General features: G+C 35.2%; 2 protein-coding genes across 7 annotated transcripts in view; one reads left to right on the top strand and one right to left on the bottom strand.

The window, feature by feature from the left end:
• The window catches only part of EFCAB7 (EF-hand calcium binding domain 7), a 50,479-nt gene extending 38,896 nt beyond the window's left edge, over positions 1 to 11,583 (bottom strand). Inside the window, exons 1-6 of one of the 6 annotated variants that reach the window (XM_017877213.1) lie at positions 11,248 to 11,583; positions 9,126 to 9,313; positions 2,521 to 2,732; positions 1,798 to 1,884; positions 889 to 1,084; positions 322 to 443 (exon numbers count right to left, since the gene is read on the bottom strand). In XM_017877213.1, coding sequence (XP_017732702.1) covers positions 322 to 443; positions 889 to 1,084; positions 1,798 to 1,884; positions 2,521 to 2,732; positions 9,126 to 9,312 — 804 coding nt within the window. In that variant the 5' untranslated portion in view covers position 9,313; positions 11,248 to 11,583. Of the gene's footprint in view, positions 1 to 321; positions 444 to 888; positions 1,085 to 1,797; positions 1,885 to 2,520; positions 2,733 to 9,125; positions 9,317 to 11,247 lie in introns of those variants that run through there. The other 5 variants (XM_017877208.1, XM_017877209.1, XM_017877210.1 and 2 more) reach the window with 5 other exon arrangements.
• ITGB3BP (integrin subunit beta 3 binding protein) overlaps positions 11,385 to 18,310 on the top strand; it is an 84,601-nt gene continuing 77,675 nt past the window's right edge. The window contains 1 exon segment of the mRNA XM_017877214.1: positions 11,385 to 11,755. Within this exon segment, the coding sequence (XP_017732703.1) occupies positions 11,484 to 11,755 (272 nt within the window). The 5' untranslated portion in view covers positions 11,385 to 11,483.

Genomic DNA, 18,310 nt, shown 5'->3' on the forward strand with positions numbered 1-18,310 from the left:
ATGATTTATTTATAAGAAACATCTATGGTAAATATTTGTTAAACAAAAAAAAAATTTGCTTGCCAAAGTATATAACTTGATAATCTACTCATCAAGTTATAAAACTTGAGTGTTACCATTTTCAAACTGAAAAGCTTATAATAATATTCATCATTTTAATTTAAAAGTATTACACTAGCTTACAGGTAGAAATTCCACAGAAAAACCTCGAATCACTTCATAAACTTTACTGGTTCCCTGTAGACACTGCATAGTTATTAATAAACTTAATGTCAAATTTTTTTCAGAGAAAGTCATCTCTGTTAACTTAAAATACTGTACCTTTATTAAATTTGGCTCAGTTAACTTTGAGTTTTGGTTACCATTAGCCCCCATGGTAATTGTGAAGGAAACAGATGTTTTGAACTTCCTGGTTGCTGACAGTAAAGAACTCCTGGTGTCCCCTGCAACAAGTAATGATTATTAGGTCTCACATTATGAAAAGTTGTCAAAAGGAGGTTTTTCCAAACACAATGCAGTATAAAAGATCTATTGTATTACTTTGACTCTCTTTGTTCTCCCTATTGAAATAAAGTCAGAAGTTTTATATTTATCAGGCTTTAATGGTCCCTAATTTATAGGCTACTAATAAGAATTCTTATTTGGATATGTCACCTTTCAGTCTGAAATTTTAGTTTTAATAAAATATAATGAGCATAGCTAAGTCAAGTTCCATAATAAAATTTTACTTCAACAGATTTTTACAGCTAAGAGAGTCTAGAAATGGTAGCTAACAAAAGTTAGATTCTCATTTGTTTTATCACTGAGAAGCTGAAATGGAAGGAAAAATTTATCTGAATATGACTCTTCATTTCTGATCAAGAAGTTCTTAGTGTTAAAAGTAAATACCTTTATTTGAGAATGTTTCCTGATCGGTTTTTCTCATGATTTTAGGTGATGGTTTTGGTACTGGTGATGGGTCCCTTTCAGGGGACCCTTCAATGTGGTTTCCAAACTGGTGACGCCTCATTTTACTATCAACCTCTAGTTTTTCTAGTGTAGTCTTGAGACATTGCTCGTTGGTTGTCATATATAATTTACAAAACTACGGGAAAAAAAAAAAGTCCAGTGGGTAAAACTATTCAATCATACATTGGGGAAGAGGAGAAAGCAAATGCACATTAGTAGGCAAGGAATAGATTGATAGATGGAATATATTTCCTATTGATGGTTACACATTTTATTTTTTTGAATCAGATTGACCAGCCTCAAGTGACCTAGGGAAATGTAGCCGTGATTCAATGAGGAGGTCATACTCTGAGTGAAAATAAAATGTTACACAAGGAGAGGTGATTTATATTACTTTTTTTTACAAGACGTGTAGACTTGCATTTGTTCAAAATAATTTTTATGATTCTTCTACCAGAAAAGGTACATTTCTGAGTAGGGTCTCTATGTTTACGTGTGTATCTGTCTGTGTGTGTGAGCACACGTTTTTTAACTGGGTTATATTATTTTTAATGTAGTCATCAGATTGCAATTGTGGGACTGGAAAATTAAATTTCATGTACAATATTTAAGGAGATCATTGCCAATATTAAAAGTGCATCCCTTTAAAAATAATTTTCTGACATGTTAATTAGTTGACATGTTAACTGATTTAATTGCTTCACAATGTATACATATATCAAAACATTACATGTACACTGGAAATATACACAATTTTTATTTGTCAGTTATACCTTAATAAAGCTGGGGAAAAATAAAAACACTTTTCCAACACAGTATGTACATTTACATCAATGTGAGCTTATGTACCTTGATGTAGTCAAATTTGCCATCAGCATTTACATCAGTCAAATTTATTATGGCATTTACTTCTTCTCGAGTCATCTTCTCACCTCTCTGAAAAAAAAAAAAAAGGAGATTTATTTTAAAGCAACATGATTACTACTTTGTTATTCACAGGGATAGTGGAAGCACATTTTAATCTTTTCCACAGTTTTAAGGTATTGCTTCATTATAAACTATGAGTATTATATATAAAGAAAGAATGAGGCAGCTATATAAATTTCACAATTTTATTAAATTTTGTGAAAGTGTGCTGAATTTCAGTTTACTAAATAGTAACTAAAACCTGAATACTATAGAGTCAGTTATAACTGCTACTGAATTTAGGGGAATGATATTTTCTAACATTGTACCAAAAAAGAGAATGGATTCCTAATCCCATTTATACTTGGTTTTCCTTTTACTTATCACATATGGAACTATCACTGATTTTCAAAAAGTTCTGGACAGGAACAAATTAAATAGGAGCACAAGGGGGTGGTAACATAAGCTCAATTTTATACTTTATCTTTTATTTACAAAGAACCTTTCATCCAGAAGGATCCCTAAGTACTTTATAAATAACATGTAAGTAATTCATTTCACCTCTCAATGAAATAGTTATTTTTAATGTGGACTTTGGTAGTCAAAGCTAGATTCCAAGCTCTTTCACAAAATATGCATATTACAAAACAGTTTTACTGATCTTACCTTCGTTAGAAATTTATAAAGGTCAGTGTGTAAAATACAGCCATCATCATTTACATCTAATTGCTTAAATGATTTTAGTAGTTCTGCTTTTGAAGTAGGTTTTTCCTTCCTTAAAATTATACAAAAATCATCAAAATTCAGTTTGGCAGTTTGAGGAGTCCAATACTTATTAATGGTCTTTTGGGATGGATTTCTTCCTGCATGCTGAAGAGCTGCCCAACAAAACAAGTATTATTTGTGATTGTAATACTTGGAATTCGTACTTAAGTGCATTTTTTCTTCAAATCACTATGTATTATGATATTTAAAAAACACTATACATATACCAGTACATTACCTTTGGTGTTGGTTTATCTAGTCATACCAAGATAGGCCTGACTTTGGAAAACAAAAATATTGCCAGGCGTAGTGGCTCATGCCTGTAATCCCAGCACTTTGGGAGGCTGAGGCGGATGGATCACAAGGTCAGGAGTTCAAGACCAGCCTGGCTAAGATGGAGAAACCCCATCTCTACTAAAAATACGAAAAAATTAACTGGGCACAGTGGCAGGCGCCTGTAATCCCAATGACTCAGGAGGCTGAGGCAAGAGAATCGCTTGAACTCGGGGGGCGGAGGTTGCAGTGAGCTGAGATTGTGCCACTGTACTCCAGCCTGGGTGACACAGTGAGACTCCATCTCAAAAGAAAAAAAAAGAAAAGAAAAACAAAAAAATATGTATGCCACCACCTAAAGATTATTTAATTATTAATGCCAGAATTAAATAGATTTTCCTTATTCTGACAGTTTGGTTCTCAACCTACATGGTTTAAATAACTACCAATATCTGATTACTTAAGAGCTTCTAAAAGCTTCTAAAGGTAATACAAGATTAAAACAACCATCCATCCACTTAATTGTTTGGGGACAAAAGGATAACACAAAAGTGTGAATTAGTACTTTTTCTGGCTAAATAAATACCTTAATGACTATTCAGCCATAAACAAGAAGGAAATCCTGTCATTTGCAACAAGATGGATGAACCTGGAGGACAACATGGTAAGTGAAATAAACTAGACACTGAAGACAAATACAGCATATCTCACTTGTGTGAAATCTTAAAAAAAAAAAAAAAAAGTTAATATTACAGAAGTAGAGAACAGACCAGTGGTTACTGGAGACTGGGAAGGGGAACTGTAAGTACTACCTAAGTACTTTGGGGGTAGGGGAGGATGGGGAAAGGTAGGTCAATGGGTACAAAGTTACAATCAAGATAGTGGGAAATAGGTTCTGGTATTCTATTGCACAGTATGGTGACTATAGTTAGCATTAAGGTACTGTATATTACAAAATAGCTAGAAGAGAGGCTTTTGAATGGTCTCACCACAAAGAAAAGATAAATGCATGCAGCGATGGATATACTAACTACCTTGATTTGATCATTATACAACATAGAAATGTATTGAAATGTCAAACTGTACCTCATAAATACATACAATATGTAAATTTAAAAAAACAAATATCTTAATGAAATGAGAAAATCATTCCTTTAAGAGTATCAGTGTCAACAGGCATGATATCTAAAATGTTCATCATTGCTAGGTACTAAGCTTTCAAAAACATTAATCATGTTCCAAATGTCAAATACATGTACATAAAGTATCCCTTTGCAGTTATGGCCCTGCTAAAAATCAAGAATGCCAATATATTGTAAGAGAAGATTATTATAGAGTTGCTATGGTCAAACTACTCTTCATTTTTAACCACATCCTTCTATCTATGAAGAGCAAAGAAGTACATGTGAGAAAAGCTTTGTATATTTACGTATGTCATATCACACTAAAACACAATCGTTAAAGCAATTACAGATATTTTGAATAGCTGAATAGAAGTAACTTGGTAATCTGCAAATACATCTCTGCATACTGAAATATAACATTTTCTAAAATGAACCAATGACAAATTTCCTAAGCACCACAGAAGGAATTAACATAATTTTAAAAGACACAATTGTCCTGAATTGTACTGCCAAATTCTATTACAAAATCTTATATTGGATAGTTCCAACTATCTTTATAGGAATTCACAAGATCTGTGTATCACCAATCAGCATCAAAAAACGATAATTTGGATATTCTACAATTTAATGTAATAAGGACCAATAAGTATAAAACAATTTCACTAAAGAAATATCCTCATGGAGAAAGAAACCAGATCAGGGTAACAAATACAGATATAAGCAAGTCAGTTATATTGAACATTATTGTGTACTAGTATAGGCTGATTTTTGTTCATCAATACAAACTTTTTAGTTCCAAAGAAATTTTATAATCTAGGCTGGGCGTGGTGGCTCACACCTGTAATTTGAGTTTACAATTACACTTTGGGAGGCCGAGGTGGTTAGATCACCTGAGGTCAGGAGTTCGAGACCAGCCTGGCCAATATGGTGAAACCCTGTCTCTACTAAAAGTACAAAAATTAGCCAGGCCTGGTGGCATGCGCCTGTAATCCCAGCTACTCGGGAGGCTGAGGCAGGAGAATCGCTTGAACCCAGGAGGTGGAGATTGCAGTGAGCCGACATTGCGCCACTGCGCTCCAGCCTGGGTGACAGAGCAAGACTCCATCTTAAAAAAAGAAATTTTATTTTATTATTATTTCTTTATTTTTTTTTTGAGATGGAGTTTTGCTCTTGTTGCCCAGGCTGGAGTACAATGGCACAATCTCGGCTCACTGCAACCTCTGCCTCCCGGGTTCAAGCGATTCTACTACCTCAGCCTCCCGAGTAGCTGGGATTACAGGCATGCACCACCACACCTGGCTAATTTTGTATTTTTAATAGAGATGTGGTTTCTCCATGTTGGTCAGGCTGGTCTCAAACTCCCAACCTCAGGTGATCCACACGTCTCGGCCTGCCAAAGTGCTGGGATTATAGGCATGAGCCACCACACCCAGCAAGAAATTTTATAATCTAAATAGGAAGTCTACATCTGAGTGTAAAATTGCTATCTATGGCCATAACTTATGGGTAATAACATATTAAAAATCCATAAATAAAATTCTCTTCTCCTCTAGATTATGCCAGTGACTTTCAGAGCTAACAGAAATTGCAGTTGTGGTAACTGCCATCTTCCATACACCTATAAAGGCTTTGTGGAAATTCGTTGCATTGGAGATAATATAAATGTTTTTATTTTCACAGTTTTATTTTGGATGTCAACAAAAGTCCTGATTACCACACTGCCCTAGCAACAACATGTAAGTATTTTGCCTAGTGTGTAAATGAACACAATTCAGCTGTTCACAGAATCAAAGAAATGGCATATGTGTTTTAGGATTCCAACTCCAGCCAACTCCTACCCTTTAAAAGCTGGGAATACAAGTAGATGTAAATGAAGTTGTAATTTTTTTTTGCCTCTAAAATATTTTTATTTTAAAAAGGCTTAGTGTGCAAAGATGTTCATCATATTGCTACACTACTGCTACTAATAATAAAGGAAACAATGTTCAAACAATCAAGGAGTGGTTAACTGAATCATGGTACATATACAGAATGCACTTACACAACTACTAAATTATTTTTATGACAATGAATATCATATAAAATTTTCTGCAAAATTTCTTCCTTATTGTTAAGCCTAAAGTGCCTTTTGTCTAAGGTTCTTTTTTTTAATCTTTAATTTTTGGAGGTACATAGTAGATATATAATATGAGATATTTTGATACAGGTATGCAATAATTACATCAGGGTAAATAGGGTATCCATTGCCTCAAGCATTAATCCTTTGTTTCAAACAATCCAATTATACTCTAATTATTTTAAAATGTACACTTAAATTTTTTTTTTTACTACTGTCACCCTGTTGTGCTAGCTGATACTAGGTCTTATTCTTTGTATTTTTCTATTTTCAATTTTCTCCCCCCACCCCCACTACCCTTCTCAGCCTCTGGTAAACATCATTTTACTGTCTATCTCCATGAGTTCAATTGTTTTAATTTTTAGCTCCCATATATAAGAAAGAACATGTGATGTTTGCCTTTCCGTGCCAGGCTTATTTCACTTAACATGATGACCTCCAGTTCTATCCATGTTGCTGCAAATGACAGGATCTCATTCTTTTTTATGGCTGAATGGTACTCCACTGTGTATGTGTACCACTTTTTTTTTTTCTTTAATCCATTCATCTGTTGATGAACTCTTACACTGCTTCCAAATTTGGGCTATTGTGAATAGTGCTATAGTAAACATGGAAGTGCAGATATCTCTTCAATATACTGATTTCCTTTTGGGTATATACCAAGTAGTAGAATTGCTAGATCCTATGGTAGCTGTATTTTTAGTTTTTTGAGAAGCCTCCAAACTGTTCTCCACAGTGGTTGTATTAATTTACATTCCTACCAACAGTGTATGAGGGTTCCCTTTTCTCCACATCCTTGCCAGCATTTGAAGTCCACATGAAAGAAAATTATATTTTCTGTTCAGTTTTGAGAAAAAAGGTGTGTAACTTTTTCTCACAAGTGGTAGCTTAGCATATGCTTGCTGCTATCTTTAGTAACAAAGAAAATACTGTTTTAAAAATGTACTGGTAATGAGAAAAGAACAACTTTCTCAGAATAAAATTAATTGTGCCAAAACATGTACTCAGTAAGCAGACATACCCATATCTAAGAAACTGATACAATCTATTTCCTACTAACTTTAATCTCTAGGTTTAGAATTAGTTGGATCTAATTAAGTTTGATGATAGTAAAAATATTAGGTAGCTGTAGATGTTTAAATTTTGACACCATGATATGGATCTTTTGCCAGGGTTTACTTTTAAAGTTCTGACATGAGTCTATAACGCCTTTATTATTTATAAATTGACAAAAAAGGAACTTAAAGCTATAGTAATGCTACTGCTCTATCCGAACTTAAAATGGAAATGCACATGTTATATGTATAATGGCAGAAGGATATAGATGAAAGACATAGCAATAAGAAGCAGCTCTGGTTCATGTTACTCCTTTTTAAAAAACAGTTCATCTAAAATCAGTTATTACAACGTTAACAGAGTATTCCACCCTAAAACCAAAAGTGTATATAACACTGAAGAGACAAACACTGCATTGTTATCCTCCCAGATAATTTTATAAGATTGATAACGCCTTAGTAATACATACACATTGATTCACAAACTAAATGCCATAGTAGTGGAAGGCATGTTAAACTTTTAAACTTAGCAGATTCCTTCTCTTAGTATATTTTCAAAACAGTAACAACAACAACAAAAAAAATCTCAGATATTTCAGCAAACATGGCAAATTAGAAGTCATTTTAATTTACTGGCCAGGCGTGGTGGCTCACGCCTGTAATCCCAGCACTTTGGGAGGCCGAGGTGGGCGGATCACCTGAGGTCAGGAGCTCAAGACCAGCCTGGCCAACATGGTGAAACCCCGTCTCTACTAAAAATACAAAAAGTACCCAGGCATGGTGGCATGCACCTGTAATTCCAGCTACCCAGGAGGCTGAGGCAGGAGAATCACTGGAACCCAGAGGGCAGAGGCTGCAGTGAGTTGAGATTGCGCCACTGCACTGCAGCCTGGGAGACAGAGCAAGATTCTGTTTCAAAAAAAAAAAAAAAAAGTATTGGATGTCTGCCTAAACATTTAATGTATATGAATTAAACACAAATACTTAAAATTCAAAATAGAGCATGTTAGTAATTTTAAAATAATGTAAATCAAAATTAAACATGACTTTAAAAGTCAGTCATGTGCATTTGCATTTAAACTACTGTACAAATAATATATTTTATTTAGACATCAAATAAATTTTAATCTTGTCAATTCTTGTATTCCTCAAAATACATTTCCTCAAATAGATCTTATTGGATACAAACTCAAGACACTGCTGCAAAAATATGTCAGGGTTTTGGTTTAAGAAAATTCATTCTAAAATTGGCAAAATAACTTAGTTTCTCTACCCATAAAGTTATTAGCCTTGATGAAACTGACATGAGTAGTCAGTGTTATCTAGTACTGTTGTTTACTACTCTCTCATGACTAAAGACCTCAAATCATTTGATACTCCTGGCAAGGACCAAATTTGGTGGTTTTGGGGACCTTTGTAATGAGAGGAATTTTTAAATGTGAAGGACAGAAGCAATAAAAGACAAAACAAAAAATAAAAATAAGAAATAAAAAAACCCAAACTCAATTCTCTTTTAAAAGTTCACTTATCTCTCAATACTTCACTTTTTTCAGACATTCCACCCATTTTTACATATCCTTTACACTTTCCTCAGTATGGGTCAAATCCAGACTAGTGACTTAGAGGCCAAAAGTGTTTTAATTTTATTATGATAAATCTTAAAGCACCAAAATGAGAATTAAAAATATCTTAAGCAAGTAGTAATTGACAGAAGCTTTCAATTACCCATCTAGTTTGTATAAACATTGAAAGTTTTATTTTGTAGTTCCTAGAATATGTAACTATATAATATGACATAATAGCTTACTATAGTTCCATTGCTCAAGCTTCACTAAGAAATTGGGATGATTCAACAAGTTAATTCTAATTTCAGTCTTTCTGACCTATTGATTAACTTTCAACAAAAAGGCGAAAGATTTAAAATTTTAAAAAATTTACCCAAGTAAAGCTGATCTTTAGAAATAATGTTTTCCAAGCTGCTTTTGAAGACAGTTAAGTAGGCAGCTCTACAATTCATATAAAATATTTCCTCTTCAGTTAGTGGAAATTTCTTTGTTCGAGGACTCTCTGAAGGTGTTGATTTCTGACTGGAGAAAGTTGCATCGCTTCGTGGACTGATCGCCATTCTACTGAAAAGTAATTTAAAAACTTGTTTGTCAATGTGAATCACTAAAATGCAAAGGTCACCATGTCTTTCACATACAGGGAGGAGAATCAAGATTTCATACGTAGAAGAAAAAGATGAAAATTTATAACTTTTATGAAAAAATCGAGATATTAAAAGTTTTATATGTGGAAGAAAAAGATGAATATTATAGTTGTATATGGACGTATTATACATTAAACAAGAATAAGCCCTTGCAGTTGATTTCTAATTTTAGATATATACATATGTATATATACAATTATTCAAGTATGTAATAATAGCCAAAAGAACAAAGATATATACAAAAGAAGAATCACTGAACAAAGGAAAAGCACACATCTATTCTCTCAAAATAAGAAAGTCAGATGAGACTCTTCATCAGGTTTTTAAGAGGACCAAATCAGTTAATACATGTGAAGCATATACAATACTGCTTGGCACGTAGTAAGTGCTAAATCAACTGCAGATAATGAGAAACTCCAGAATAATGAGAATTTGGATATGAGTGGTAGTTGACACCCATCTTCCACAGCAGGATCAACAAGATCATTTCATTAACATCTCAATAATGCAGCCCCACATTTCAAATAGCTATATTTCAAAGGTGTCATTTATAACATTATCATAGTTTTACTGTGTTCCTTTATTAATAACTATATTTGAGGTTGATATAGCACCTCTGTACATAAGAGCTTAAAGAACTGTCATACATCTTGTCTTATCCCTATTACAGTGGTCAGGTATTTTTTTGTCCGTTTTACAGATGAGGAACTTGAGGGGTAGCGATGTCACCCAGCTAGCAGTAAGTGGCAAAAAGCCGTAAATTTCACTAACAGTTTATTCTTTGTTAATGTGGATATAGATTTACTGAACAATGGTTACTATGGGTTATCAGATTGGTCTAACAGCTTCCAACATTACTCTACCCAGCTTTGACTTCTAAAAATACACTCCAGCCTACTAAATTGAATATTTCAAGTTCAATAATAAGATGATACAGGTAGGGTCCCCTTCAGGACTCATTGGATTCCTACTCAAGAGACCTAAATCATTTGCACCTTTTTGAATTATATAGATCTTTTACACTTGGGAAAGAAAGATAGTAATTGCTTACCATGGATGAAGTACCCTATTTATAATACACAGGCCGCCTGCCTGACACTTTCATATTACACTAGGTTTAGAAGGACCCCACAGGGATGTGGTGTCACAGTCTGTTACTGCAAATTGGTATTACTATAATTAAGCATTAGAGTTTTAAACACATATGCGTGCATGCATCTCCTCACAAGTGTGAAAGAAAACTGTTTCAAGAAGGAAGGGAGAATGAATTTCACTTTGCAATAAGCAATTTTAAAGTGTAAGTATTTTTTAGGATCGTCCTCAAATATTCTTTCCAAACAAGGCAACTCCCTCACGTGGAAATCGCAAGGCAGAAATGTGCCAGAATTTTATTCTTCTCCTTTCTGTGACGAGAAACCAAACTGAAGCTTAAACATATAATTGCACCCCCAGCAGGCTTGGAAACCTCCTTTATTTAAAACTCCAGCCCGAGACTGAGACAGGGGCCTAGACAGTACATTGCAGCAAACGGCTCCATAAATAACCAGCCACACAACAGCAAGAAAAATAAACTGTTAACAAGCGCCTAAGGCTTCTACCGGGCCAAGCGAAAACAGAAAGCCATCCAGTCACCGTCCCTACACAGTGAAATACTTTCACAGGTAATCTCGGGCACCATCTCCCTATTTTTGTACTCCTCTGGAAATAAAACCGCATTTACATGTACATTGTAGGTATACACATGGACCAATTATTTATGACAGAGAAGCAGACAAAGCAGGGGAAGGAGAAGCAGCCGCACAGAGAGGGACAGAAGGAGCGAAGAGATAGAGACAGCGAGCTGTTTGCTACCTAATTCTAGCTCACAAACAAGGAAGCGCAGTCAATTCTCTTCGGCGATTCCGCGTTCCCCTCACCGCAGCCGGACAGATCTCGGCCTTTCTCTAATCACCATGGCAACTGCACCTCACCGCCGCCGGAAATAAGATGCAGAGCCCTTCCCCAAAGGATCCGGCTAGAAATCTAGGAAGCGCTGACAGACGGCTGTGTTGCTCCTCTATCGCGGGGCCAGATAGAAGAGCCGCGGTATGGCCAGAGTAGTGAGAGAGAGTGCTCTGTTATACCCAGCAGAAACTGGGTGCTGTCTTGGGCCTAAACTCCCCTCCCGCTCCTTTGCTCGCTCACACCCGGATCCTTCGTCGCGGGGAGGGTGTTTCCGCCCGGCCGCGGTGGGCGTGACGCAACGTCCAGCGCGCGCTTTTCATGCCTTGGCGTTTCCTTTGGCGGAGTTTCTGTTTTCAGAAGATGGTGGGTTCGTTTTGTTCCGCGGCAGTGGTGCTTCCCGGAATCTCAGAATGCCGTAGGTATCTCCTCCCCAGGTATTGCTGTTTTGGGGGGCCCTCTGCAGGAAGAGTAGATGTTATGTGGCCCAACAGCCTTTCTCGTTGTCCTGTTTTTTCGGAGTATAAACTTGTCTCCTCTGTCGACAGACAGTTCTCCTCGCTTGGTACTCTCAACTCTACGTCTCTTCCAGCGGTACTCATACGACAGTCCTCCTTTGCTTTCTGTTTCTACGATGCTTTTGACAGATTTTGTAAGCTGTGGGCTGTATTTAAGGTGATGTCTAACTTGAAATAACATAAATAAGGTTAACACACAGGATGGAACAGAGTAGATAAAAACAGCCTTCGTAGTTTGTCAGTCCGTTGCCTTCATTAATGTGGCGCGTTCATATAAACCCGTGGCAGAACTCATGGGACTGGGTCTGGATACCTGGATTCCAGTTAAGACTCTTTCACTGTTGGGCAAGTCACTTATCGACCTTGAGCTTCGGTTTTCTTACTTACACAAGTAAGTTTGTACTGCATGATCTCTAAATTCCCATCCATGACCAATAATCTGATTATTGAGAATGACCATAATGGGAATAGGCATTGTGCTAGATAATATTCATCTGTTTTTCCTATCCTTTATCCATCCTATATTGAGATGCATAAAATAGTTGCTACCCTATAGAAACTTAAAAAAAAAAAGTCATTAAAAGTGGCGGTGGGGTGGATATCAAACACCTGTAATTTTTCTCTGGCTGTCCTTATCCTCAGGCTGATTTAGGTACCCCCTCTAGTGTAACCTATTCCTTAGTTTATTTCAGTATTAAGTAAAATGCAAAGTAACGCAGCTGGGGAAATATTTGCATCAAATAGGAATTGACATGAAAGGGGAAAGCTGTACAGAAATAACTTATATTTATTCAATCATGAATTACAATGTGGGTACTGTGTTAATTTATCTGCGTTTTTTCATTTAATCCTGAAAGACTTTAGGGAATAAGGGCTGCTATTATCTTTACAGATAAAGAAACCCATCACCTAATATGGTGTTCAACACAGCTACCAATAAATGCATGTTTTACTGATGCCCTTAAAGGTTATGGATTATTGAGGAAGTTTTCCTTTCCCCAGAATTAAGCAAAGAGACTTGTCTCCCTACTCTTGCATTATAAAAGTCATCCAGTTCTCAGATAAACAAAGCTGCAAAGATAATGTCACACACAAACGCACACACACACACAGTCCCTAAGAATGCAATGAAAACAAACGTGTATTTGCCGAACAAGTAGTAATACCTCCTGAACTGTGTGTTTGTGTATAGGAGTGGGGAACCAAAAAACTATGAAAAGTGGAACTTTTTTTTTTCTTTTTTTGAGACAGAGTCTAGCTGTCTTGGCCAGACTAGAGTCTAGTGCTGTGATCACAGCTCACTGCAGCCTCTACCTCCCGGGCTCCCACGCACCACCATGCCTACTTTTTTTAATTTTGTAAAGACAGTGTCTCCGTGTTGCCCAGCCTGGTCTTGAAGTCCTGGGCTTAAGTGATCCTTCCACCTGAGCCTCCCAATGTGTTGGGATTATAGGAGTTAGCCACTGCGTCAGGCCTAAAAGTAGACCTTTTTGACAACTGTCCTCCTAACATTCACAGGAGATGTTATATTAGGCTTTTAGATAAATATATTCTGATAATAAATATACAACCTTAAAGCTGAGGTTAACATCTCACATATATAGCTAATATATATTATATGTGAGACTAGCAATTACTTTGCTAATTTTCTAAGTTTTAGCAAAGTGATTTAAGACCAAATCAGCAGTTAAGTAATGCATAAAACATAATGGCATGTTAGTAGAGAATCTCCATCGTTGTTAGTAAACTAAGTTTTTTTTGTTTGTTTTTAATGTGGTTACTGATGAGGTCATAAATGAGTGGTGCAAATAGCTATCTTGGCAAGTTACATATGAAGGTGGATTCATTTTTAAGTGATGTTGAAATGGTGACTATTTGGTATGTATTTGAAAGACTAAATGTGTAATATAACTTATGGGAAGGTGTGATCTATCTCTTCTAATTTCTTAGAACCTTGAGCAGAAAAAAATTCAATACTATAATGTGTAGTTGTGAAAATATACATGGTCCAAATGAATCTAAAATAAGAAACAGCAAATGTTCAGTGACAATAGAGTGGATGGATGAATCTTAAAAAGTTAAAGAACCAATTTGTAGGAGACTACATTTGTTATCCTTATAAAACTTAAGAACAAGCCAAAATAAGCTATTTATAGTTATATACGTATGTGATAAGATTATTGTTAAAAGGCAGATAAATGATAAATACATTTTAGTAGATGACTTTTGAGGGAAGCAGATAGCTGCATGTATACCCAATCATATTGGTAATGATCTAGTTCTTAAATTATGTGGTGAGTTTATGAGTGCTTATTTTCTTGTGTTTTATAACTTGCACAGCTTACATTTATTCATTAGTATCCGTTATTCATTAGTATTACATTTATTCATTTAGTATGTACTACTTAAAATGTTTTTTAAAAGGATTTAGAGATTACCTGTCTTAAGTCCTCACTAAGTGTAGCTTTCTATGCCTTCTCTTTGATCCTTTGGAGGAAACAGATGAATTAAATAAATGCTGCTGTTGGTTTCCTTAGGCTAATCATCTTCCCTTCCAATCTTGCTCCTCTTTCTGTGTACATTATAAAATTAGCGACATAGTCATTTCTCTATCTAGGTTGAAACCTTCCCTTTTTTTAGATTTGAAGTGGAAAAATCATGGACTTTGGAGTAAGACAAACAGGATTTGAATCTTGAGTCTGTTAACCAGCTGTGTGCTCCTTAGATTGTTACTCAGTGTCCTCATTGATAAAATAGTTGCTCAATAAGTATTTATTAATTGAATGATAAAGTTGCTACTTTGGAAAGATTTCATTCTATATAGACAGATACATGCCTTTTTAGTAGCTCTTGCTATAAGTAATCAAATCCCATTCTAGACTTTTTTTCTTCTACCTTTTGCTTTATAAAGCTTCCTTTAAAAAGTACCATTTGCTTAGTCTTTTATCTAATTAGTGTACATCATCATGCTAATTCAGCCAAGGATATTCTCTACCAGAGTTAACTTTATTCTGTTCCAAGCTATGACTGAACTAAAGCTATAAAGTTGGAATAGCATTAGTGTTGTAGAAAACTATTCGTAACAGTAACAGTGGAGGCCATTCTGCTGATGTATTTGTAGTCTGAGAGTTTTCTGAGAGAACTTTAAAATGCGCTGTATTTTCCAAGATAAGGGAAAATGAATATAAACATATTCTGGATCTTTATTGTGCCTGTATGCTGTAATCATGTTGATGCTACTGCCAGGTACAATGATTTTTATTTTGTGGACTGATTATAAAGATATAGGTGGGTAGAATGATGTGTCAGGCCAAGTGAAAGTTAACCATTAAATAAACATCCTTTGAATTATAGTAGATATTCAAAGTTACATAATTTCTTTTATAAATAAAGTGTCCTGCATTTTAAAAGAAGATTGGTGAAATCATTAGTACTTTATATAAGAAAAATATGAAATTTAAATGCAATTCTTTCCTGCTTGTAAAAGTCAGTCAAGTCTAATAGAGGAAGGTATAATAGAGCCTTTTTGGCTGAGCGTGGTGGCTCTCACCTGTTGGTTTAACTTAGAATTTTTTTACTTCATAATAGTGTGAAAGCAATATGCATTCAGTAGAAACTACTTCAAGTACCCATACGACCATTCTTTACTTTCAGTGCAGTATTCAGTAAATTACATGAGATATTCAACACTTTATTTTAAAAGAGATTTTGGATTAGATGATTTACCCAACTCTAAGTTAATTTAAGAGTTCTCAGTACGTTTAAGCTATGATGTTCAGTAGGTTAAATGTGTGAAATGCATTTTCAACTAATAGTTTCAATTTACAATGGATTTGTTGTAACATAATCCTGTTGTAAGTCAAGGAGCATCTATATATTTTTTACTTTCAACTTCTTAAAAATGCGAGAATGTTTAAAGCAAAAATTAAACACTATTGTGGGGTTATATGTAGACAATGTGTATGATACTAGTGGCACAAAGCACGGAGGGAGTTGACTATAATGTTGCAAGATTCTTCTCTTTTACATGAAGTAGTACTGTATTATTATAACTCTAGATAGACTGTGATATGTTAAAAAGGCACATTGTAATCCCCAGAGTAACCTCTGAAAATACAAAGAGGCATACCTAAAAAACAGATAGAGGAATTGAAATGATATATTTAAAAATACTGTTAATTCAAAAGAAGGCAGGTAAAATAGAACAAAGGAACAAAAACAGATGGGACAAATAGAAAACAACTATCTAAATGGTAGACCCAACCAGATAATTACATCAAGTTTAAGTGCAGTAAAGACATCAATGAAAAAGATAGAGAATAAGGCTAGATTGTTTTTTTAAAGCAAGTCGTAACTCTTCACTGTCTATAAGCAACAAACATGAAAGTTTTTTTTTTTTTTAAAGGGAAAGGTAGATATAACAGTCTAACAGGAGAGAAAGCAAATGATCAATATCCAGAATGAAAGGATAAATTGTACTTAGAAGAAAGAGAACACAAACTAGCAGCATCCAAAATGAAAGAGCAGAATATCACTAAAGATACTATAGATATTAAAAGAGGTAATATCATTAAAGCCTTTATTCCAGTGAACTTGACAACTTATACAAAATTGACAAATTCCTTGAAAAATACAACTTAGCATGATGGCATAAGATGATATAGAAAATCTGCATAATTAAGGGAATGGAATTTGTTACTAAGAATCTTCCCACAAAGACCCAGACGATTTCATTGGTTAATTGTACAAAGAACATACCCATTCACGAGAAAATAAAACCCTCAGCAAACTAGGAACAGGAGGGAACTTCTCATTTCCTTGAAAAACCTATGGGTAATATATTCAGTACTGAAAACTATTTTCTAAGATTAGGAAAAAGGCAAGAATGTGTCCTCTCACCACCTCTATTCAACAAAGCACACACAGAAAAACACCCACAATGTTAAAAGGAAAAGTGGGGCCAGACCCAGTGGCTCATGCCTGTAATCCCATCACTTTGGGAGGCTGAGACAGGCAGATTGCTTGAGCCCAGTAGTTCAAGACTAGCCTGGGCAATATGGCAAAACGCTGTCTCTACAAAAATAATATGAAAATTAACAAGGTATGATGTTACGTGCCTCAGCTTGGGAAGCTGAGGCAGGAGGATCACTTGAGCTGAGGAAGTCAAGGCTGCAATGAGCTGTGATTGTGTCACTTGCACTCCAGCCTGGATGACCCTGTCTCAAAACAAACAAAAACAATGAAAAAAAAAAAAAAGGAAAAAGTAAAATTAATGATTCAACAATGACATCATGTGTGAAGAAAATCCTAAAAAGTCTACAAGACGATTTTCAGAACAATTTAGCAAGGATGTAGGACACAAAATCAGTATACAAAGATCAATATATTTCTTTCTTTTTTTTTTTGAGACGGAGTCTCGCTCTGTCACCCAGGCTGGGGTGCAGTGGCTGGATCTCAGCTCACTGCAAGCGAAGCTCCGCCTTCCAGGTTTACGCCATTCTCCTGCCTCAGCCTCCCGAGTAGCTGGGACTACAGGCGCCCGCCACCTCGCCCAGCTAGTTTTTTGTATTTTTTAGTAGAGATGAGGTTTCACCATGTTAGCCAGGATGGTCTCCATCTCCTGACCTCGTGATCCACCCGTCTCGGCCTCCCAAAGTGCTGGGATTACAGGCTTGAGCCACCGCGCCTGGCCAAGATCAATATATTTCTATATTTCAGCAATAAACACCTGGAAATTGAAGTTTAAGATTTTCATTTACAATTACGTAAAATACATGTAGTAATTTAGCATAAGACATGCAAGACCTCTACAGTGAAAATTACAAAATGTTCCTTAGAGGAATTAAAGATGAAGATAAATGAGAGTATTATTAAATGATAAATGTGGTATTATTAAAATGTTAGTTCTTACCAATGTTAAGATATAATGCAATCCCTGTCATAATCCTAACAAACATTTCTTTTTAAGTTTTGCTCTTTTTTTATTTCTACTTTTTAAAATGCATCTTTTAAAAAAAAAAGTTAAGTGGATAAAAACTTGTATAGTAGTATTTGGTATTATCTTTATCTTTTCTGTTTTATATTTCATTTTTCATGTAATCTAATTTTCCTTCTTTGTACTTTCTTTTTGGGGGGATGATCATTTATACCTAATTTATTTGTTTTTATTTTTGATAGACTCAGGGTGTATATGTGCAGGTTTGTTACAAGAATATATTGCATAATGGTGAGGTTTGGACTCGTAGGTGCCCATCACCCAAATAGTGAACATTGTAACATTGTACCCAAAAGATAATTTTTCAACCCTCACCTTCCTCCCACACTTCCTCCTTCTGAGATCTCGTTGTCTATTATTTCCCTCTGTATGTTCATGTGTACCTATTGTTTAGCTCCCACTAATAAATGAGAACATGTGGTGTTTGCTTTTTTTTTTTTTTTTTTTTTTTTTTTTTTTT

The sequence above is a fragment of the Rhinopithecus bieti genome, unplaced genomic scaffold (assembly GCF_001698545.2).
Source record: "Rhinopithecus bieti isolate Rb0 unplaced genomic scaffold, ASM169854v2 scaffold_6380, whole genome shotgun sequence".
Classification (NCBI taxonomy): Eukaryota; Metazoa; Chordata; class Mammalia; order Primates; family Cercopithecidae; genus Rhinopithecus; species Rhinopithecus bieti.